This window comes from Orcinus orca, chromosome 6 (assembly GCF_937001465.1).
Source record: "Orcinus orca chromosome 6, mOrcOrc1.1, whole genome shotgun sequence".
In the NCBI taxonomy this organism is placed as follows: Eukaryota; Metazoa; Chordata; class Mammalia; order Artiodactyla; family Delphinidae; genus Orcinus; species Orcinus orca.
The window spans coordinates 56,854,238-56,877,642 of NC_064564.1; the positions used below are offsets into that span (position 1 = coordinate 56,854,238).

The 23,405-nt window shown below is 36.7% G+C and overlaps 1 protein-coding gene across 6 annotated transcripts in view; it reads left to right on the forward strand.

Moving 5' to 3' along the window:
- Positions 1-3,938: 3,938 nt before the first annotated feature.
- ZDHHC21 (zinc finger DHHC-type palmitoyltransferase 21) overlaps positions 3,939-23,405 on the forward strand; it is a 76,952-nt gene continuing 57,485 nt past the window's right edge. Inside the window, exons 1-4 of one of the 6 annotated variants that reach the window (XR_004486661.2) lie at positions 3,939-4,254; positions 11,492-11,620; positions 16,793-16,991; positions 18,267-18,365. Coding sequence is in view for 4 of the 6 variants with exons in the window: in XM_049710698.1 (XP_049566655.1) it covers positions 16,838-16,991; positions 18,267-18,365 (253 nt within the window). In the remaining 2 variants the exon portion in view is untranslated. Of the gene's footprint in view, positions 4,255-4,931; positions 4,951-11,491; positions 11,621-13,626; positions 13,761-16,792; positions 16,992-17,656; positions 17,706-18,266; positions 18,366-23,405 lie in introns of those variants that run through there. The other 5 variants (XM_049710698.1, XM_033439763.2, XM_033439764.2 and 2 more) reach the window with 5 other exon arrangements.

Genomic DNA, 23,405 nt, shown 5'->3' on the forward strand with positions numbered 1-23,405 from the left:
GCCAAAGACTACCAGGAACTAGTCTGTAGCATGAAAAAAAAGCAGATTTATTGCCTTGGAAAAAGGGAGGGCACATCAGAGGAGTGCCTGCCGCTAGACAAGCAGGAAGAGGTAGGCATCTTTTGTGAACTGGGCTCTCACTGAAGGACTTTGAAGAAGGTCTAAGGGAAGCAGGGATCAGTTTTGCATTGGTTGTTGTTTTGAGGTACGAGTAGAAAAAGAGGCAATTAACTAGGAACTGGGTGTTTTCATGAAGTGAAGGTGTCAAGATGACTGAGCAATTGGGTATCCCTAGTAAGAAATGAAAATAGCACGTGGTCTGGGGCATCACTGGTCAGTAACCACCCAAAGAGAGGGTCGTTATTGTAATTTCTAACTGCTCCTTGATCTTGGCAGAAACAGTGTTTTCTATTAACGTTGCAGCTGCCTTCATCTGTGTCTGTCCTCCCAGCCTGATTAGTGGCAGGGCTTTTTTCTTTTTTTCTCTTTTCAGTCCAAGTTGGTTTTCCCTCTTTCAATTCCAAACAGATTTTCAGCATCCCAGACTCTAAACTCACTGAAATACATTTCCCCACCTAACCAACTGTAAGTATTTGGGTTCATCTTGATTTAACTTAATAGAAAACTCTAGAGCAGACATCAAGCAACCTTAAAAAGTTGAGGCAAAGCCATGTGGTTTCACTCCCAGGTTCCAACTTAGGATATTTAGAACTTTTCCAAATGCCCCACCACTCTGCCTTTTGATGATGCCACTGCCCTCACAAATAGCCTTTCTAGATTAGAGCAGGTCTATTACCCTGCTCCGAAAGCTTAATGGCCCCTCATTGGAAATCTCATTGTCTTTGAAGCTCACCATGATTTGGCTCTGTTCTACCTTTCCATTCTCCTCTCTTTCTATGTGTTTCACATTTGAGCCACATCAGAGCGACCCTTGTGCTTCTACACTTCCATGCCTTTGCTTACGCTTTCCCTCATCCTGGAGGGATCCTCTGTCCCAATCAAAATCCTATTCTCACTTATCTGAAGCAAGAAGTTTCTCCAGGAAGCCACTCCTGAATCAGCCTGTTGACACTACCAGCTGCTTCTTTAGCATTCCCATAGCACTTTGTTTATGCCTCTGGTTAGTATTGCTTTTCTTCAGTCTCCTAAGAACGCAGTGTTTTTTAGAGTTATCCTTGATATTTGGGGGGAAAAGTGTTATTTTACTGACTCTCTACGTCCTGGGGAACATAGAACTCTCTACGTTCTTAACCTGAAGTTCATGACTTCATGTCTGGGGACGTGGGAAGGTGAACTATCTTGTGAAACTTTATGTATACATCTGTATGAACACGTTATATAATTGTGCAACTTGTTGGGAAGAGGGTCTACAACTTTCAGCAGATGCTCAAAGAGATGTGTAACCCCAAAGAGGTTAAGAATAACTATTAGAATATTAGACTGTTGTGGAATGGGCACTCTGCCACTCAAACAGATGGGGGAGAGGAATACAAACAACCCAGAAATCATGAATGTGCATCAGATGTGGGTGCTTAGGGCATGGTACCCAGCTGGGCAGGTGGAGAACTCTATCCACCCAAAGCTGCCAAGGGCTATTTGCCAGTACTGATTAAACTCTAGACTGTACTTTCACTGACTTTAGGAAATTGCAATAAAATTCTGTCCTCCCCCGTCAAGGCACAGCAGCACAGTCATTGGCTGAGTTTGTCCACATAAATGCCCTGACCGTGCCTTTGCTGAGAAGCCAAGTTGGCAGTGGCAGCAATGCCACTTGTCCTCATCTACTTTTTCTATTCCCAGATAAATTTTAGTTTGATTAATAATCACATTTCAGTCTGTCACAGGCACCATGAAGACTAAAATTCTGGAGGGAAAAAGTAGTGCATGACATATATCTTTTCTCCATCCTTAGACTAAATAGAAAAGCTCCTCAAAAGGATTATATGATGCCATATCTTCCTATTCTCTCACTTTAACACAGGTGTCTAAGTATATGGGTTGCAAGACAATACAGTCAATGTTGAGCATGAATGAGACAGCTATGACCTGACCTTCAGTGCAAGAGACAGGCCCTTGATGATACTGCCCATGAGAAAAAGACTCATGATTTTGAGAATGTTTTTCCTGCCACTTCTTCCATGCCTTTCTTAGAAAAGTCTCTGTGGAACTGACTTGGCTAATAACAGGTTAGCATTAGAAAAAGGCATGAAAAATATGTACACTTCCAATAGTCATGTGCATTCACATGCCCATCAACTAAGCCTCATTTTGGCACCTGTTGAGATCATTTGCCACAGCTTATTCTCTCCCACAAGGGTATGCAAAGAGAGAGCAAAAGAATATGCTATTCAGCACCAGGGTTTAGGGGGCAAAACTCCATGTTTCCTCTTCCTCAAAGTGACTAGTTATCATTATTACTTCTTTCTTTTCAAACAAACCCAGTTACAAAAATCCTACAACAGCAAAAGCATTATGAAAATCAATGATAATTCTTCCAAAAGCAAGTGTGACTGCCTTCAAACCTAGCTATTCGTGAGCGAAGGAGCTTCTCAATCTGAAAAGCAATAAAACTTGCATATAGTCAAATCAACCCCTACCAATGAGTTCCTTTGGGATTAACAGATAATATTTTAACTCAGTAATTTTAAAATGAGCATGCATTAGAATCATCTAAAAGGCCTGTTAAAATACAGATTGCTGGGCTTCATCCCCAAAGTTTCTGATCCAGTAGATCTGGGGTGGAGCTGGAGAATGTGGATTTCTCATGAGTTCCGAGGTGATTCTGATGCTACTGGTGTGGAAACCACATGCTGATAACCACTGATGTAGGACTTTAAGGTTGTGAGGTATTGGTAATTAATTCAGAAACCAGGACATAACATGTTCTAAACTACCTAGTAATACAAGGTAACATAAGGGTCCAAAATAAGCTACAGTGTGTGTGACATTGAGAGAGAGGGAATTCGGGGCTGGCAGGATTTGAGCGGACTCCCAAGTCCAGATGGAATTAAGATCATCAGAGAGGAAGGTGGAGGGCATTCTAGGATGGGCAGAAGAATCAAGTTAGTTAGAGGTAAGACTGGAGGGGTAGGTAGGGACCAGTTTGTGGAGAATGGCTTTCAATGCCATTCTATAAAGAGTTCAGATTTTATGTAGCAGGTAGTATTTCTTCCATTCCCACATTATTCCTCCCATGGCATGCAGTCACAAAGCTCTAGTTCCAGGTTACTGCAAACATTTTAGCCTTCCCAAAGTATTGTTCAGCTGAGGTGAGTGGGAAGAGGGAAGGTTTTAGCATATCTCTGATATTTGTTGAAGATATGAATTGAGATTGGGAGTTGGATTATTTGCAGTGTAGAGTCAATTTATTTTTCCTAGGTTGGAGGGATGGGAAAGCCAGCAACTTTTGGATGGCATCTGAAACACTAAGTAAAGCTTGTTTCAGTATGGATTTTGGTTGCTGACAGGAATACGAAAAAATCATGGATGTCTTGGGCAACTGTGGCTCTTGAAGTGGGCAAGACCATTCACTAGAGGCCAGTGCTTTTCAATCTTTAAGGTGCACATGTAGGAATCATTTGTAGATCTTGTTAAAATACAGATACTGATTCAGCAGGCCTGAAACGGTGCATTTCTAACAAGTTCCCAGAGGATGCTGATGCTGGGGACTGAAATTTGAAGCAAGGTACCAGAGGACATCCAGAGCGCGTTAGGGGTAGAGAGGCCCGTGGGGCATCCTTCCCGAAGTACGGAAGGAGGATAAATGCGATCCTTAAAGGCCCTTCTCCAGTCACTCAGGAGAGCGGGGACAATGGTGTGGAAGGAGGAGGAGAGCGTGGGCAGAGCTGGGAAGGTGGCAGCCGGGGAGGGCGGCGGCGCCGAGGTGCGTCAGGTACGGGTGTTCGGGTGATGGCTGTCCGGCAGGGCACATTGCCGCGGCGCGTCTCCGCGTGCTCGAGGCGCGATTTCTGGTCTTTAGGCCCTCAGCGGCTCCCATCGCGGCTCCCGGGCGCCCAGCTGGGACCGCGGCGGCGGCGACAGCCGGTCACTCCACCGCGCGGGCGGCGCACACCTAACCCGCCGGTCCCGGCGCTCTGGCTCCCGGAAGCGGAAGGGGAGCGCGGCCCGGCTAGGGCGGTGGCGGCGGGACTAGAGGAGGAGGAGGAGGCGGAGGGGGAAGAAGCGGAGGTGGAGGGGGAAGAGCTGCCGGCGGCCGCGAGAACAGCGGCGGGGAGAGGCGAGCCCCCGGCGCCGGTGAGTGTGTGCAGGCACGAGAACGCCACGGCCGCCCCCCCGCCCCCGGCCCCTGCAGCCCGGCGCCCGGCCGCCCGCCCCTGGCTGCGCCCCTGTTCCGCGCCCTGTTCCCTGCCCGCACCTGCCCTCGCTCCCGCTCAGAACCCCGGGTCTTCTGCGTGCCCTGCCCGCCTGGGGCCTGGCCTTTCTCCCAGCATCTTCAGCCAGAGCTGCAGCCGCCCGCCAACTGCCCCTCCTATAACTGGTGGTGGGTGGGTTCGTGCTCCAGTCAAGATGATTTGGGGTAGTTTTTCGTGTGTGTGTGTGTGTGTGTGTGTGTGTGTGTGTGTGTTTAATTAAAAAAAACCTTTGCCCTGAGTTTCTCGCGTGTGAACTGTAGTTTCTCTCTCTGTACCTGCGCCCGGAGACCTGCGTAGGGATCTGGGATTTATCCTTGCCATCACAGCCTTTCATTCATTTCCAGATCGCTGGGTGAGGCTTCAGAAGACTTGCAGGAGGAGAAATAGTTTGCTCCTTTACTGACCTTCTGCCTCCCTCCCCCAGATTCAAGAGTGGTTTTAAGAAAATGGCTTATGGATGGCAGCAGTTTGCACTTGTTACCATTCACTGTAACAGACCGCTAGATTTTAACTGGGGAGTCCATTTAAAGTTGTGCTCTTTCTCAAGCTGTATTTGGAGCGTATTTTAAGATCCCTTGTGAGTCAGTGGAGGATGTCTGTATCTCTAGGGCTAAGAAAACCTGACCAGTTTATTACTTGAAAATATTGCTATATAGCAGTCTATAAAAGTACAAGAGGAAAAAAAAATCAAGGTCGTTGTGAGCAGGTCATAAATCATAGTGTAAAGTTACAGTATAAAATCATGACAACTAACGATAATTAAGCATGCAGGTTAAAAATATTTGTCAGATGGATCCAAGGCCTAATATGTGTACTTTAAAAAATTCACTGCCTTCCTTGTAGTAAAAAGTAATAATAATTATCATCTGATGATTGCTTAGTATATGCCATTCCTGAACTAACAGGCCTTTGGTGTAATATCTTGTTAAATCCTTCCAACTCTTTAGATTTTATTTATTTTAAAGATAAAATCCAGAGAGATGCTTTATTTTGCCGTAGGTGTGCTAAGTTGTCATGGCAAAAAAGATTTTTGAAGAGATGAGAAATCAGTTGGAAAGAAGGAACCAAATGATTTGGTGTCGTGGAAAGAAAAACTAGATTTTAGTTCCATTGCTGTCACTGTTTAGCTGTGGGGTCATGGGTAGGTCAGTGACCCATGCCATTTTTCATCTATACAACCAGGAAGTCAGGATAAATTCTTTAATGCTTATTTTAGCTTTTCCATCCTTACTTGGCATATGCTAAGTTTGTAAATAATTTAAGACCCTTTAACATGTTAAAGTTACTTTTAAAACATTTACCTGAAGAAGTATTAGTAAAATTATATCAAAATATAACCAAAAAATGTATAATTCCATACTTTTAGAATAATATTTGGTGTAGTACTATTCCAGAATTCCTCATTTTGGAGGTAAAACAATAGGATTATATTAAGTCCCTTCAAACTTTTGTGACTTCTGTTAAATTTAACGTACTTTCGAAGCCGTAGTTGGAATAAATGAACTAGAGCATGTTTTAAATAAAACGGTGTCCCATTGCCTATCTCTGGGGTGTTTTACTTAATAAAAAGAAATTTAAGCATTTAAAAATGCAAACATGTAACCATCAGCTTAACAGGTATGTTCTAAAGAAGTAACCAGTGAATCATAAAATTTTTTTACTTCTTACTTACCCACTGCCTGATTTCTCTAATTCATAGAGACTGATTCAGAACCTGTGGAAAAGCACATGGATAGAATAATGTCATGTATTAGTGAAGAAATGAATTTAGAAGTCTAGTAATGTCTCCATGGAGCTTTTTTTCAGGAATTGTAATTGAATGTGAGTCAATAAAATCTTTTTCAGTGTAGAAGACTACATAGTGGCATTATCAGTACTACCAGGCATAACAGGGAAGGCGGAGGAAAAGCTATTTTTATTACCAGGAAGTTGTTCCCTAAGCTCAGTTTTACTTTTATATTAAGGAATGAAGACATTTTATATTACTTTAGTAAAACATTAGGGCTCAGTTTCAACTTTTCAAATGCACTAAGTATAAACGGCATCGTAGCATGTAGTAGAATAATCAATGAATTAATACCTCTTATTAAAGTTGAAAATGTTTTGCTTTGAATCAGTAAAAAATATAGGTGAATGACATGAAGAAAAATGGAAAAACACCAGTCTTGCTTATCAGAGTAGTGATTTTTTGTTTCTTTATTGGAGTATAATTGCTTTACAATGGTGTGTTAGTTTCTGCTTTATAACAAAGTGAAATCAGCTATATACCTACACATATATCCCTATATCTCCTCCCTCTTGCGTCTCCCTCCCACCCTCCCTATCCCACCCCTCTAGGTGGTCACAAAGCACTGAGCTGATCTCCCTGTGCTATGCGGCTGCTTCCCACTAGCTATCTATTTTACATTTGGTAGTGTATATATGTCCATGCCTCTCTCAGAGTAGTGCTTTTTTGGGTAAGAATCTTTGGTAAATTGAGTTAGCCTAGTTTAAAAAGCATATCTTAATAGACATGAAATAGCACTGCTCTCCATGGTAGCTACCTTCCCCAAAATATCTTAAAGTGATGGTAGATTATTTACTTATTTCCCTCTTTTGATGTATCATGGGAAGAAACGTGGTATTTTCAAAGTTTGTCTTCTGCCTTTTAGGCCTCTTCTTTCCCTGTGCTTTTCCTCTCAGGTAGATTGACTTGATCCATTTAAGAGACTGAATAGGTTTCTGCTCTCTTCATCTCTCTGTTGCTGCCACTTCCACAAAAGGGCAAGTTAGGTAAAAATTAGTATTTTACTACTCACTGATTCATTCAATTTTAACTTAATGTGCTCCACTGTGATCTCAACCAGGCTTCTGATTTTAAGCCTTTTATCTGTAATTATGGAATGAAGAACTTTTTTACCTGCTGCAGGATTTTCAACTTCAGCAAGCAAGGAGAGATTTTTTTTCTTTTAGTGTTATTGGTTTTAAATCATGTCTGCTCTGGTAAAGCCTGGTGTGAAGGAAATCTAATTTAGCCTTTTGGTTTGTGTGTTCTTTTTTTCAATCTGTTCTTGGTGCAGTGGGTACTAGATAGAGGTAAGTAGCTGGCTTGCCTTTCCTCATGGAAGAACATGTCTGATTCACACCCAGGAAATGCCAGAGTCTAACTTCTGGCTTTTACTGTAGCTGAAGTTTTTTCCTTGTGCTGTTTTTGGAGCAAAGGTTACCCGTGCCTTCTGTTCCTACCCTGCATTTAACTCCAGTTCTTCCCTTGCCTGTCCTGTCCTTTTTCCCACACCCATACCTTCCTAAATGAAGAGTCCTGCCTAGACATTTTGTACTGATTGAAACAGTATTTGGTAGTCTTTAATTCATATCATCACACACCTTCCCAGTTATTTTTGCTTTTTGTTGGGAGATTCTGAAGAAGTGTGTCGTTGTAGTGCAATACTTTTAATAAAGGTATTAATTTACATTTTTTTCACTCACGAGGCGGGTACACAGAAGAGCAACAGCTTACGTTCAGTTCTGCCCGGAATATAGTGATTAAAGACTTGTTCTAGGAAGTGGATTCTTGAAACCATTGATCGTACAGGTTTGATATGCTTTGACACTTTGTCTACCCACATTTTAACAGTCTTCCTGGAGAACTGAGCAATTGGGTCAGAATTCCCTACTTTAATTCTGCATTCTTCCTTAGCTTTTGAAATCACGTCCTGGTTTTCTGCCATGCTTCATTGCTTAATTTCCCAGTCCTTCCACTTTTACCTGAAAGAGATTTAGTTTACAGGCTTTAGTTCAGTCACTCTATTTTAGATCAGATCTCTATTTTTGGTTTTCTGCTTGAAGAGACCTCACGCCAGCCTTGTGGAAATACAACCTCCCTACATGCTTATAGTGTGATGCGAGGGAAAAGGCTGTGTACTGTCCTATCTGAGGTTTCTCATCTCTGACTTCAGTGTTCTCAGACTTCAGTGTTAGAGAAGGTAGGCAGCTGGGTATAGCTAAATTGTATTTAATGATGGTGACCCAGAAACACTGTTTCATCCTGGAGTTTGTAAGACTAGATGTACAACTCATCTTTAGTCCCCCCTGTCCTCCACCACCCCCCACAAACGCCCCTTTAAAGTTGCCATTGTTGGAGGTGCTTATCATTTGCCAGGCAATTTCTCTTTTAAGTATGACAACCACCTTGTGTGTTGATATTTTTATTACCATTTTAGAGATGGTTAAACCGAAGCTTGAAAAGAAACTGAAGTTTGGAGAGCTAATAAGAGGCTGTTTCATAATTTGAATGTGGCTCTCTTAAGTGTCTGTATAAGATTAATTTCCTACTCTATTGAAATAAACTGAATACCTCTGATATTTTAAAAATTGGATTACCTCTTTGGCTAATTATTAAAGACAGCTATATCCTGATATTTTAGGTAGAATTACTTGACCAATTTTTCAGAGTTTATAAAATCAGAAATTAAATAGCTGTATAAATATGTAAGATTCATTTTAAGCTGCAGTTATAAGGTTTAAATTTTATATATTTTAAAATTTTATATATTTGTATATTAACCATTTTGTTTTGACCCTCAGGGGGGATTTTTTTTTTTTTTTGGTTTGCCCTGTAAATTGTTGATTGCAGTCTCAGATGTAGCAATGTTAAAAATACTTAACATTTTGTAGTTATAGAGCTTTGAGATATTCTTTGTTATCACAAAATTTCTTGGGTTTTTAAGACTAGAATTGCTTTTATATCACGTGGGTGAGATTTGATTCCACAGTGATGGTGATGCTGAACTAGATAAAACGTTCATCTCATTTTGGATGCTATGGCTGTGATGTAGTTCTGATAACTGTAAACGTAAAGTAGGATTTTTTCCTTGATTTTAAGCCAGTGAGTGACTAGGGTTTGACTCACGGACGGTTGACTTGTGCTGTTACCTAATGTTACTGATGGAAACTACTGTTTTGCTGCAACAGTAAGAAGCCACCCTAGAGTCATAGCTTTAGCAGAATTACTGACTTTGGCCATGTTTCAGAGCACTTCATCGTACCACACTTAATTCTGCTTGAGATCTTTTCTAGAAGAAGATGAATTCATTCATTGCCACTAGAGTAGCAGCTCCTTTACTAAATCATTCTGTATTTTGTCTCTAAGAAGCAAATGTGCAGCCAAAGAGACCACTTTAAATTAACTTAGAAAGTTAGAGTATAAACAAGTTATATATATATCACAATCTAACAATCATGGACCATAGAAAAAGTGACCCTGGGAGAAAGTACAGTTTAAAAAAAAAAGTCTGTAAGGGGAATGGAAATGTAATGATAATGATTTTGATGTTTTTTTCCACATCCTCAGTATGTAATAGATTCCTATTGCTGTGGTAAGCAGTATGCATAACAAACTCACAACTTGTCCTTTATCTCCTTTCTTGGAGAATGGTACCACCATTCACCAAGACCCTAAGCCAAAAACTTGGGAGTCATCCTAGCATCTGCCCTTTGCATGATTGATCACCACGTCCTATCAGTTTTACTCATTAAGTTCTTATTCTGCCTTTTTCCAGCATACCTCCTGTCTAAAGTGTTCCTTCCTCACCCCCCTCCCCTCCCCACTTCCTTTAGAAGTTACTGTTTTTGGGATACTTACCATGTGCCCTCATTTCTCACCTGAATAACCAGTAAGCCTAGCTTATTCCATATAGTCAGTCTTGGAGCTTTATCCATCCACCCAAGTTCATTCTTCAAAGTGTTGCTCTTCTTTCCAAAATGCACATTTCATCATGGCATTCTTCTGCCTTTAATCCTTCAGTACTTTCCAAACTACTTTCTTCAGGGTGAAGTCCAAACTCATTGGCATGGTTTAACAGTGTTTTTTATTCTTAGATCACTCTCTTCTTGTAGGTCATGAAATCAGTCTAGTAGGCTGTGACCAGCATTATATATTTTTATTAAAGTGAAATATAATAAAATAGTACAGTATCAGAGTATGTCACATATAGTCAGGGTGAATATCACTTCATTAAACTTTTTCAGTTATATATTTTATATATGTGAAATATATACTCACATATCTCATATATTTCTGTGTATATATTACCAGATGTCCTGAACTATATTTCTTAAAGATGCTTGTGGTCGAAAGGTTAAACGCGTTTTATCCCATTCTTCTATATGCAATGACTCTAGTCATTTCAGTTTACTTAGATTTTCTTTGCCTGCCCTTATACCTTTGCGTACTCCGCTCTCTTGTTCAGAAGAGCCTCGATTCTTCATCCACAGGTTTTGCTCTCTCCAGAAATCTTCTCCTGATGGTAACGTACCAAAAGAAATAAATTTTTTATTGCAACCTTGTACACACAAATATTTACATAACTGAAAAGTTCCGTGAACCAATACCCTTCCTGTATGAGATGCATTATTGCCCCCTTGCCCTCTGTCTCACTTTGTCTTACTTGGTATTGATCATGTCTGTTTACTAGTTTGTCTCTATTGAGAATAGGGAGGGTCTCTTTTTTATCTATACCAGTGCCAAGGCGTAGTAATATAGATAGTGATAGAATTAGTGAGATACTGAATCAGTATATGTTTTCTAGAACTCTTTACAGTATTATTGTTTAAGCCTGAACTGTAGAAACTAACTTTAATGGTTGATTCTCTTAATGGTTTCATTATAGGAGGATAACTTTTTTCCTTAAAACATTTAAACTAATATGTGCTTCTATTTTAAACTCTTTATTTTATGTTTATCAATTGTGATTAGACAGTCCAGGCCTAATATCTTGATAGATATTACATTGGATTTTGTCACATCAGTGACCTCAGAATGTATTGTCATTTTGTGATTTGTGGTCAGTAAGTTTGATGAAGCCCAAATGCTGGACATGTAATACTAATTTGATTTTATGGGAACTGAGTGGTTTCAAAAGAGAGAACGTAGAACGTTCATGTATAATGGTAATCAAATAAAGATTTTGGGGGGCTGGCTGGATTAGATATGAAAGCATAGAATTAAGTGGAGTTGAATCATTTTATTTCTAAATTTAAACTTTTTTTTGTAATTGACATTTTTTTACAGTTAGAATATTTAGTTGCTTACAGTTTTTATCTTTGTTGTGAGATATTATTTGTTAAACCATTAATAGATTCGCACGGAGAACTGCTCTTGAGGAGAGATCCATTTGTTGGGATATAATAAAAAGAATGAATCAAGATAAAACCTCTAAATGCAAGTACCAGAAAAATTACAACACATCTCAGTGAATTTGCAGGTGGTAAGTGCATTTAATTTTAATGGGAATATGTTTCTGAATTGTGCGGCGTAGTATCCTTAAAGTGTTTTGTTTAGATGAATTTAACAATCTTTCATTTGCAAAAAAAATGATAGTTGCTTTATGTTTATATAAAATTTTCGTATTATCTTTTAACTACACATTTTCTTAAATAAGGCTTTTTCCATAGAGGAAAAAATCTGTAAATAATACAAGTTTCAGAAACATCTTCCTGAATTATAAGTTTTATATGGCTTTACAGCTGATGCTTCTGTGCTGCATTTTTAAAGATATTAATTTTAAAAGCATTTCATATAAGGATAATACATAGTGATAAAGAGACGCTAAAAGTAAAAATTTTGTTTGTGAGGTTGTAGTGTCAAATCACACCTTATTGGCTATCTTTATTTTTCAGTTGGTCGAGAATAATTTAGAAGTACATATGTCTATTAATAAACTTACATGAACACATAAATATATATGTAAAATGTGACAGCATTCCTTCTCACTACTCTTTCCTTTCTCAGCCCAGTGGTAACCACTGTTAACAGTTTGGTAGATGTGTTTTCTTCCACCCATACAGAAATTACTTATACATATTTTTTTTCTAACAAAAAAAGAAACATGTTATCCAACGTACATCTGAATACCCATCACCTAGATTCTACAACTAATATTTTACTGAACTACATCACATACTCACCCATCTCTCTGTCCACATATCAGTCCATTTTTTGAGGGGATCCATTTGAAAGTAAATTGCAGACATCAGTATACTTCCTTCCCCCTCTCCCCAGTCAGTTTACATGCATATCAGCAATGGATGAGATTGTCCTTTTCTCTGTGCCCTTTCAACATTGGATGTCACCTGTCTTTCTAGAATTTTGTCAGTACGAAGGGTAAATAATATACCTAGTGATTTCACATTTTCCTAATCAGTAATGATTAACCACTGGATTTTTTTTTCTTTTGTGAATTGCCTCTCTGTGTATTTACTTTGTATGACTCTTACTAGTCATATGGTATATTATTTTTTTCCAGGGATGCTTTGTCTTTTAATTTTGTTTCTGGTGTGTTTTGAACTTCAGAAATTTTAATCTTTATGTGGTCAAAGGTGGCTTATGGGTCTTGTTGAAGATCTTCCTCATTCTAAGATTATAAAACCACTTGCTATATTCTTCTACTAGTTTTGCTTTTTATTTGGAATTTTGAAGAGAAGGAGAAATCACTGTGAACTAAGGTGCCAGGAAAAATTTCATATGGCGAGTGAGATTCAAATTGACCTTGAAGTGTGAGTTGAATTTAAATAGAGTAGACAAAATGGTAGAGACATTTTGGACAGAAGGAATGAGAGAGGGAATATATTTTTCATATTCATGGAACAATAATAAGACCACTGGCTGAGGTGGCGAGTCATATAAAACTGCAAGTTTAGAGATATTCATTTGGCTCCATTTCTTGTAAATTATTTTGGCTCACTTTTTAAAATCTGCATTCTGGTGTTATAGTTTTCTGTCATGTAATAGTTTTCTGTCACTTTCTTTTCATAGTGACTTCAGTATTCTTCCTGAGGAAAATATGTGGTGAAATTTTGTTGCCTGAAAAGGCAAAAAAGGGAAAGGTGGTTTCCTACCAGAGGAGTTTGAACATTGTGAATATTTACTAGTCTAGTTTATTAGAGTTGAGTTATAATTTCTTTAAAAAAAAAGTCGTGCTGTAGTAATTTACATCATTAATGAAGTGAGAGCACTCAAGTATAGTTACCAGATATCAATCTTCAAAAATGTTGAAATACCAGTGTGTCCACTAGTTACATCAAAGAGTTATGAGCTCACCATTTAATATACAGATTAATATGTTGGATTCTCTAGCTGATGAAAGTATTTACAGATGCCACCCTTAAGACTGAGTAGCAGCATTGTGTTCAGTTTGGTTGTTGCTCAGGATGTGTAATAGTTTCTGTTCAGCCGTGAGCCACGCCTGGTAGATAATAACTGAGTGGAGTGATCCTGCAACTTTACCAGTTACACGTTTCTGGTTGTAATCTGATTTGGAGCTCTTGGAAGGCTACTGTTTTCTTTTCTACAATCTAGTTGTAAGGATTATGTGGCACTAATTATGTGGATTAATTTTCACTACTCAGGTATTTAAAAAAGTATTCAACATCTTATTTGTTCATTGTTTTATTTTTCTCTCCTTAGCGCACTTTTCCTTGGAGATGCTTGTTCTTTTAGAGCTTGTTGTCTGTGTATGTTTATATCCAGGAAAAACAGACACATTTTTAACTATACTTTTCATTTATAGTTTCTGTTGTGAGGAACTCTTGCAGTGATAAGAAAAATTTGTTATTCTCTGGTAGAGGAGAATAAAAATAGAGTTTAAAAAAACAAATGAGTGTTTGATAATTTTGCTACTTGTTTTGCTGGCTTGTATGCTTTTCTGTTTCTAATACTAATACATTTAGAAATAAGTAACAAAATTACTCTGTTCTGTATAGTTACTAGAATTCATTGTCTGTTTTTTTAGTCGTGAATGGAACTGAAACATTAAAAGAAAGAAAGTACATGAAGTTAATGATATTGAACATGTTGAGAGACAGAGCCTTCTGTCATTCTTTTAGCACTTGATGGTTGGCAAGACTATAAAAATAAACATTCTTTTTAATGTTTCTCTTTTTAGGTATGTTGATAGCTTGTCATTTGTATTTGAGTTCATTTAGCTTTTAAAATAATCTTCCCTAGAAAATTAAATCCTCTGTGACTTTCCTCACTTTAACGATACTGATAGGTCTTTTAATTTTTAAATTAAAAGGTAATGAAGTTCAACTTTTATTTTTTTAAAGGCCTAGGCATTATTCCTATTTTAAAATTCATACATAAGTGCTAACTGAGACCATATCTGATTTAAAGAGTTGGGTGGTGAGTTTGAGTTCTTGTCTTTTTTTCTGCTGTCCCAGTGTTTCCAGGTTCTAGGGATAACAGGATAGGGGTATTCTTTTAAAATTAATCCTTAATCTTTTTTTTTTGTTCTGGTAGCTTTGTAACTTTAAAGAACATTGGCAAGGCCTCCAACGGGTAGTACCCTGAGGCTCTTCAACTGATGATAAATTATCCTTAGAATGAAGTAGTCTGGGATATAAGCTGGAAATCTGGGAGTCATCCTCCAGAAGCTTACTGGTTTGATTCTGTTCTTCAGTTGATCTCTCCAAAACTAATTTTGGCTTTTGCCTTCTCGTAGCCTAAATGATCTTTGTCTTTAATTTCATCCTCCACACCAGAGCTTTAATCCTTTATTTAAAACATAAACCTCATTATGTTACCCGCCTGCTTTAGTAGCTTTCCAGTGCCTAAGAATGGCATCTTTATATCCATCATGATATAGCCTTTTATTTCTTACCACTTGCTCTCCACTGAAAGGTTTGTGATTTATCATGGCAGTTTGTAATACCTCCTACAATTTTTACTCTTGTCTACCTCCTGCTCTTCCTTCTGTCTGCAGTATTGTTGTCACTTTTCTTTGCTTGGATAACTTTTACTCTTTTAAGATTGAACTCAGTTCACTCCCCTGCAGGGGGGTCTTGCCCTGATTTAATCAGTCCCCATCTTTCTGTGCCTATAGTAAGATCTTGTCCACATCCCTGGAATGTATTATATTAAACCCATTTTATGGCTCTTTTCCCAATTAGACTGTTAGCTCCTTTAAGCAAAGACCATGTCTTATTCATCATTGTATCTACAGTGTCTAGCAAGTGACTAGTATATAGTGGAGGCTCAATGAATATTTGTTGAACTGAGTTCAGCTCATTGCTGTACATTGAAGTCTTAGTGAAGCTCCTGGATCCGTGGTTCCTGGATACCCGTCAGCTGTATCGAGACACCTGGGGAGCATTTTAGAACATTTTATAGGTTTTTGAGCATTACTCTGTAAAGAATTATGATTCAGTACATCTGGAATGAGGCCTGGGAATAAGTATTTTTAAAAAGCTCCTCAACTGATTCCAGTTTGCTTATAGGTTTGAGAAACATTGTCCTAGTGTATTATTGTATTATTCCATTGTATTTTAGGTAAAAAAGTTGCCCCCTAGACCTCATATAGTAATTTATTATTTAAGGTTTATAAATTATAGCTACTAAAGTAAGGATATATTTTAGGTCACTTTTTTTTTTTTTTTTTTTGCGGTATGCGGGCCTCTCACTGTTGTGGCGTCTCCCGTTGTGGAGCACAGGCTCCGGACGCGCAGGCTCAGCGGCCATGGCTCACGGGCCCAGCCGCTCCACGGCATGCGGGATCCTCCCGGACCAGGGCACGAACCTGTGTCCCCTGCCCCTGCATCGGCAGGCGGACTCTCAACCACTGCGCCACCAGGGAAGCCCTAGGTCACTTTTTAAATACCATATGTAGAAGTATCTTTAAGCCTCTCATTGTGAGGCCTATTAGCATTTTGTTAACACTGAACTGAAAAAAGCCCCATTTAAGCAGGAGTCTTCTCGAATTGATAGTAATATTAGTTGGGCTTCATTCCATGAATTTAAGTATTTTTGGCAGTTTGTAATTACTTCTCACTTTTTATTATAATTTTTCAAAATGATTTTTAAGCATTTTGTTGTGGTTTAAAATTAAATTAAATTGAACAAATCTTAAGTGTATGTAGCTCAGTGAGTTTGTACATATGTAGATATCTGTAAGGCAACAGGTCAACATCTAGAACATCTCTAGCTCCTCAGAGTTTCCCCCATTTCCCTTCCCAATTAATAAACACCCCTCCCACCACAAGATGAGCACTCTTTTGACTTGTATTACTATCAGTTAGTCTTATGTACAAAACCTTTTTGTAGTTTTAATCATATCTTTTGGTGAATATGTGCACTCATTTCTCTTGAATTTACACATGGAATTGCTGAGTTAAGGGCAGACTTGTGTTTAACTTCAGAAGGTAATGCCAGTTTATACTCTATGATTGCAATTCATATGAAAATTGAAATTAAATTATTTGAAGCTTATGGTGAAATTTTAATAGGCTGAAACTTCCCTTTGTTTTCCAAAGTGTTCTATTTTGTCAAAAATATACATAGAAAGAAAATTTAAGTGTCATTTTATAGTTGCCAAAAAGGTAGTTTTGTTTTATTCAAATAATTTTTCCTATATAAGTAAATTTTTCTTTTTCCCTTTCCTTAGGTTGATCTTTCCTTGTGGGTTGGCAGGCAGTCATAGGACTGCAAAATGGGTCTCCGGATTCACTTTGTTGCTGACCCACATGGTTGGTGCTGCATGGGTTTGATTGTCTTTGTCTGGTTATACAACTTTGTTTTAATTCCCAAAATTGTCCTCTTTCCTCACTATGAAGAAGGACATATTCCAGGCATATTAATAATAAGTAAGTTTCTAGATCTTTATTTATTTCTTTGGATAATTAAAGCTTTTTCTCATTGTGAATGTTTTGGAGTAAAATACCACTATAATAACCTTCCTTTTAATATTATTCAGTGCTATTAATATGAAGTTATTTACTAAATTATGGACATTTTTAAAAAGAACGGCCTTTATATATTTTGCAGGGTTAGATAAATGTGATATCTTCATACCTAACTCTACAAAATATATAAAGACCATTTTGTTTAATAAAAGACTGGCACAATAGTGCTATTTGTGTAGGTCTGCGTGTATTTTTAATGTTTCTGTTATATACTTATTGCAAATGTGGAAGGAGTTTTAAGAATGATTATGATACACATTATTGAGAAAAAGTTTCATGATATAAAAGTTATTGATTATGATTTTGATTATGATAATACTTTGAACTTCTGGATAATTATTTTCTCCTATAGTTTAATGGTGATGGTTTGCTTATGATTAAAAGAATAAGATTGAAGTGATATGATTTACATGTACATGGCATTTATCATTTTCATGTACATTATGTCATTTTGATCTCATAAGAGCTGTGGGAAGTATAATCTGTTTTACAAATGATAAAACTGACCAATACCATGCAGTCAGTCCTGGAGTTAGCACTTGAACTAAGTTTCCTATTACAGGTGCAGTGCCTTTATCCCCCCAACAAAATGCCTATTTCTTTTTCATCTAAAAGGTAGAATTATGATGAATGAATATATTTTCCTTTACTGTTATTTTTTCTAGTTATTCATTTTAAAACACAAAAATTTCTAGATTCTTTATTTTCAAATTAACTATCTTAAGATCTATTGAAAAGAGCAATTGAACATCACTAACCCAATGTAATTTTGAAGCTAGCCACTTAGAGTTAATGAAAAAGTTTAATTGTAGAATAGGTTTAAAAATGCTGCTTTGATTCTGTCAAATATAGTACATGTAATAATTAAAAGGGATTCATTTATACCAATATTAGTAGGGAATTTCTGTTAATAAAGAATCTGGTTTATAACAAGTTTATCAGTTATTATTATACAAAATAACTATTTAAAATTACTACATTTTAGATAATCCTCTTGGCAGTATTATTTGATGAATGAAATGAATTAATCATCTTTCCATCTTATTTTTGAAAATTATTTATCCTGATGGTATTAATTAAAATATACATTTATCCTTTAGATATGCTTGTTGAAAAATGTTTTGAAGGGTAAATACTAATTTTATTTATTTCCTTATTTGTTTGTTTATTTCCAAGTGTTCTATGGCATTGCCATATTTTGTCTGGTTGCCTTAGTGAGGGCCTCAATAACTGATCCAGGAAGACTCCCTGAGAACCCAAAGATCCCACATGGAGGTATGGTACCTTTCAGATTTATCAGTTTTACAATGCCAGAATTATCATCTTTATTAATGTATTTGACCGCCTTTAGTATATTAATTATATATGTCATGTAACGCCGCTTTCAAGTCTTTGCTCAGTTGTTTCCTTTCCAGACTTCTCAATTTAAAACCACAAATCTCAGCTGACTCCTCATATCCCCCACTCTCTGGCTCTCCTTTTCAGTTTACTTGTTTATTTATTTGTCTCTCCCTCTTCCCACTCTAGATCTGTATAACCTCTGTGAGGGTGTAGATTCTTTGTTTTGTTTTCTTCATTTGTTCAGTACTATATCCTTAATGCCTAAATAGTCTCTGTCACTTAGTAATAGTTGCTAGGTAAATATTTGTTGAATGCTATATAATTACTGAGAAATTATATTTTTATTTAGTAAAGGAATTTTTTGATGGTGCCACTTACCTCATGATATTATTGATATAATATTGCTTAAATATTTGTAGTATTATAATACTATTGCCTATATTTCTTCAAGTTCGAACAATTCAGTGAAAATTTTGAAAGCCTTTTATTCTAGTGTCAGTGAAGGTAATTTTTGGTCACTTTATTGCATAGTAACCATTCAGGCAACACAAAAAAATTACAAATGTATTGCTTGTTTTATTACATGCCAGATATAGTAAACCTCCTTTACCCTCTTTCCCAAGTTTCACTTTTCCATCATTTGCTATGTAAGCTTTAAGAACTCTCTGTACTTTCTTCTAGAAAGAAATTTATATGTCTTTGTTATACATTATAGAACCAGAAAAATTTTTATAGTAGTTTCTGAACTTGCTGTACATTAGAACCACGTGGGGAGCTTTAAAAAATCTCAATGTCCAGATCACATCCCATATTAATTAAATCAGAGTATCTGGGGGTGAGAGCCAGGTATCCGTATTTTTGAAAGATCCAAGGTGATTCTAGTGTGTCACAAAGTTTGGGAACCAATGTACTAATTCTTTCTAAAATTAGATAAACTGGCAAGTCACTTATATAGCCTCCCTTGAGTTTCTGATTGTTTTTTGAGATCCATCATTTGGGGCTTACTTGGTCTTGCAAGATTAAGTGGGAATTATATGACACTGATGTTTATGTAGAAGTTTCTGAAAATTATCTTGAATATTTAGTTTTTATTAATTTATAGAAGCAGTATCACTGTCATTTAGCGGTTATTTTGTGTGTGTGCGTGCACGTTTACCTGTGTTTGGTCAGGGAGGATGGCACTCTGTAATTTGTATAGAATCCCTCTTCTCTACTAGCCTAAACCAAAGGCTCTCTAAAATATTGATACATGTATTTTCTTTTTTTTTTTTTTTTTTTTGCGGTACGCTGGCCTCTCACTGTTGTGGCCTCTCCTGTTGCGGAACACAGGCTCCGGACACGCAGGCTCAGTGGCCATGGCTCACGGGCCTGGGCACTCCGCGGCATGTGGGGTCTTCCCGGACCGGGGCACGAACCCGTGTCCCCTGCATCGGCAGGCGGACTCTCAACCACTGCGCCACCGGGGAAGCCCTGATACATGTATCTTCTACTTCAACTCTAAAACCCAATGTTATCAGAAAATCAAAGAAGCAGGCTTTTCCTAACTCAGGACTCATTTCTGATGAAATCTTTAGTTTGCTGTGGTCAAACATTCAAATGCCTACATCTGTCAGATACTGCAAATCAGTGAAAGGGACCAGGGAGGAACTATTTTACGTTGAAAATCTCATATCTTATCTAAAGGGAGTGGCACTATTCAGCTACAGTGAAATAGTCATACAGGCTTGGTATTATTAGATACTGCAATTTTTGAAGAGAAAATATGGAATCTCAATTTTTATGAGACATTTCATGATTTTTAAAAATATTGGCAACTAATTCAAAATTTTTAAAGCATTGTTTTAAAATAAATACCAAACGGATTATATCTGTGGGTCAGATTGAATCCACCTGAAACTGCTGTGTTACCTTTAGCTTATAGACTCCAGTGATGGAGGACACCATGGCGTCTTGCCAACTATTTGGATATCTGCATTGTATCTGGTCTCATTGACATTTGGCCTGTTTTTCTTCAGTGAAGAGTTCCCATTTGCCCAACCAAAAAAACATGCATTCATTTATCACATTTTAATGTTTCCAAAGTCTCTTGGTATTGTTACAGAGCTACACTGGCAACCGATTCTGTCAGAAAACCTCTGTTAAAACCCAACCCTTGTATTGATTTTTGTAGTTTCAAGTTATATTTTTCTCCCCAAAACATTACTTTGTGATTAGAGATATAGTAATTGAGAAAAGGCCCCCTAATATGCGAGTCTTTTAAAAGACTCAAATAGAAGGTGATTCCTTCCTTTTTGAGGGATAAACCAAACCAAATCTTGCTTTATAGTCATTCATGCATTTACAGCATTAATAAGGTTCCCTGTTAAACAATGAGATGCTGTTTACCTTACATTAAAGAGCATCTATCATTTATAGAGTTTACCTTTTTTCTTTTATTTGTTTTATGTTTTGATTTTTCTTTCCTTTAAAAAATGTATCTGTTGATTTTTTATCTTCTACAGCTACCATAAATTAGGAGTTGGATTCTGTCTCCCATAGGCTTTTATTTTGTTAGATGGGTAGTACAAAAGTCTTGTAGGTGACCATCAGACACCAGAATGTATCAGTCACCAAGATCCTATTTGGACATGAATAAACCCTGAAGAAAAAAGGGAGAAGACTAAGAAATGGTTTATCATAGGGTGGTAGGTTAAGATGGATGGCTTTTTTTCTTGCTCTGCAAAGCAAAAACATAGATGATACTTTAATTTCTGGATTTTAAAAATAGTGATTTTTTTTTCTTTTCTAAAAACATAAATGTGTGTGTATACTTGTGCATTTTCATTTGTATTTTTCATTTTAGATTCTTACATTTTAAATTGAGTCTTAAATGGCTCAAACCCTTTCTTTGAACAAATTTATGTACCAGACCATAGGTCAGCACATTCTTCTGTACTGTTAAGGGCCAGATAACAAATATTTTTAGCTTTATGGACCATATGGTCTCTGTCACAAGTCCTCAGCTCTGTCATTGTAACCCAAAAGCAGCCATAGAAATACGTAAATGAACAGGCATAGATAGCTGTGTTCAAATAAAGCTTTATTTATAGACATTGAAATTTAAATTCCAAGATTTTTATATGCCACAAATTATTATTGTTATGATCATTATAATTTTCAATCATTTAAATTTGTAAAAAACATTCTTACCTCATGGGTCATACAAAAACAGGTGGTGGCCTGGATTTCTCTGTGGACTGTAGTTTGCCAACCATAGTCTACACTACAGAATGAATTACAGTCTTTCTCTGACTCTAGCCAAACGCTCTTTTCTGAGGATACAACATTTTAAGTATGAAATAAATAATTTATTCTTTGCAGTATTATGTGCTGAAATTGCCAATAGCAAATACCCCGTATTTATTTTTTAAGGGGCTGGTTTAAGAACATAAAGTTTTCATGTTGTCTTTTAATGAAAATCAGCTCATCAAAGAGAGTCTCCTTCCTGACCATATTCCTTGTAGTATGTGAATTCAAAGTTTTAACATTGGGATATTTGGGAACATCTAACATCCACTAACATCTAGGGGGGAAAAAAAAGTGACATGCTTGTGACCTTGTATTATGCTACGAATGAAATATTTCTGTTTCACTAACAGTTAAATTATCATAGTTCAATTGTACCTAAATTAAGCTTTAATATTGTTGCTCTCTCATGTAATATGTTTTCATTAAAATAAGAATTGTAAGTAAGAAACGGAAGAGAATTTTATTTTAAAGTGAAATATTTTAAATGTAAAAGATACTTTCTCAACTTTCATATTATTGGAATGAACAGTTGATTTGATATAGCTTTTATTCATACTTTATTGATTTCTTCGGAGACATTGGTAGCAGAATGTTTTTCCAACACTTTACTATAAAATTCCAGTATCTTGATTTTACTTCTGGCCATTAAACTAGAAATAATGGAATTAAAATAGGGTATCTTTTTAGAAAATTGAAAACTACCCACAATTCTATTACTTATATTTAGAATCTTTCATTAAAAAATTTTTTAAACTTTTCATGCTTTAGCAAGGATTTAGTTACTACCTACTGTGTGCTGGGTCACATTTTGCATATACTAATACTCACTCTGAGTATTGGAGTTAGGTTAATTTTACTATGCCCATACTTTTAGTGAGGTTAGGATATAGTTTTCCATAAGTGATATAAAGTTTAAAAATTTTTATAAAAGTAAAATTCCATTTCAAGAAATATTAAAATGATATGTTCTATATAACAATTGTCTTATCTTGGTAGATGACTGTCCCATAGAGTTTTTATGGATCTAATTAGAGCAGTGCTTAATGAAAACAAATGACTTTTCCCCTTTATTCCTGTAAACTTCATGTTTTTAAGCACAAAGCTTAATTGTGTGCTCTTTCACAACAGACTAGAGGAAATTGCTATTTGGTGGTAGGATAGAATTTTGTAAAGGACTCCTTTATTTCCATTAAATAGTAATCTTCTTCACCTCTGAAACTACTCTAGTACCTCTTAAACCCATCTGAAATCTTTTTCCAACCCTCTCTCATAAACATTCCCAAATGAGTCCATTAATAATTTAAAAAATGGTTTCGTGTGGGGAGTTTGGGAGGATGCCATCTCTGTTTTTCTTACAATATCATAACGATTGATTTTGACTTATTAATCTATGAAACCAATACTCAGCATTATTTCTTCTTTAGAGCCTTTAGATAATAAATTTCTAGAAATTAATTTGTTTAAATATAATTCTGTTTTAATGTAATAATTTGGTTGTACTTCGGGGTTTTGTCATTAAATTTTACTTACAGCAATATGCTTAAACTCAAATATGTTGTTTTCTATCTCTTAGTTTAACTATTAATAGTGTCTTATTTTTATAGTGTTTAAAATTAGAAACGTACAAAATAAAACATGCATAGAATAGAGCAGCAACATTTTTGGCAGACATTTTCACTGGACACT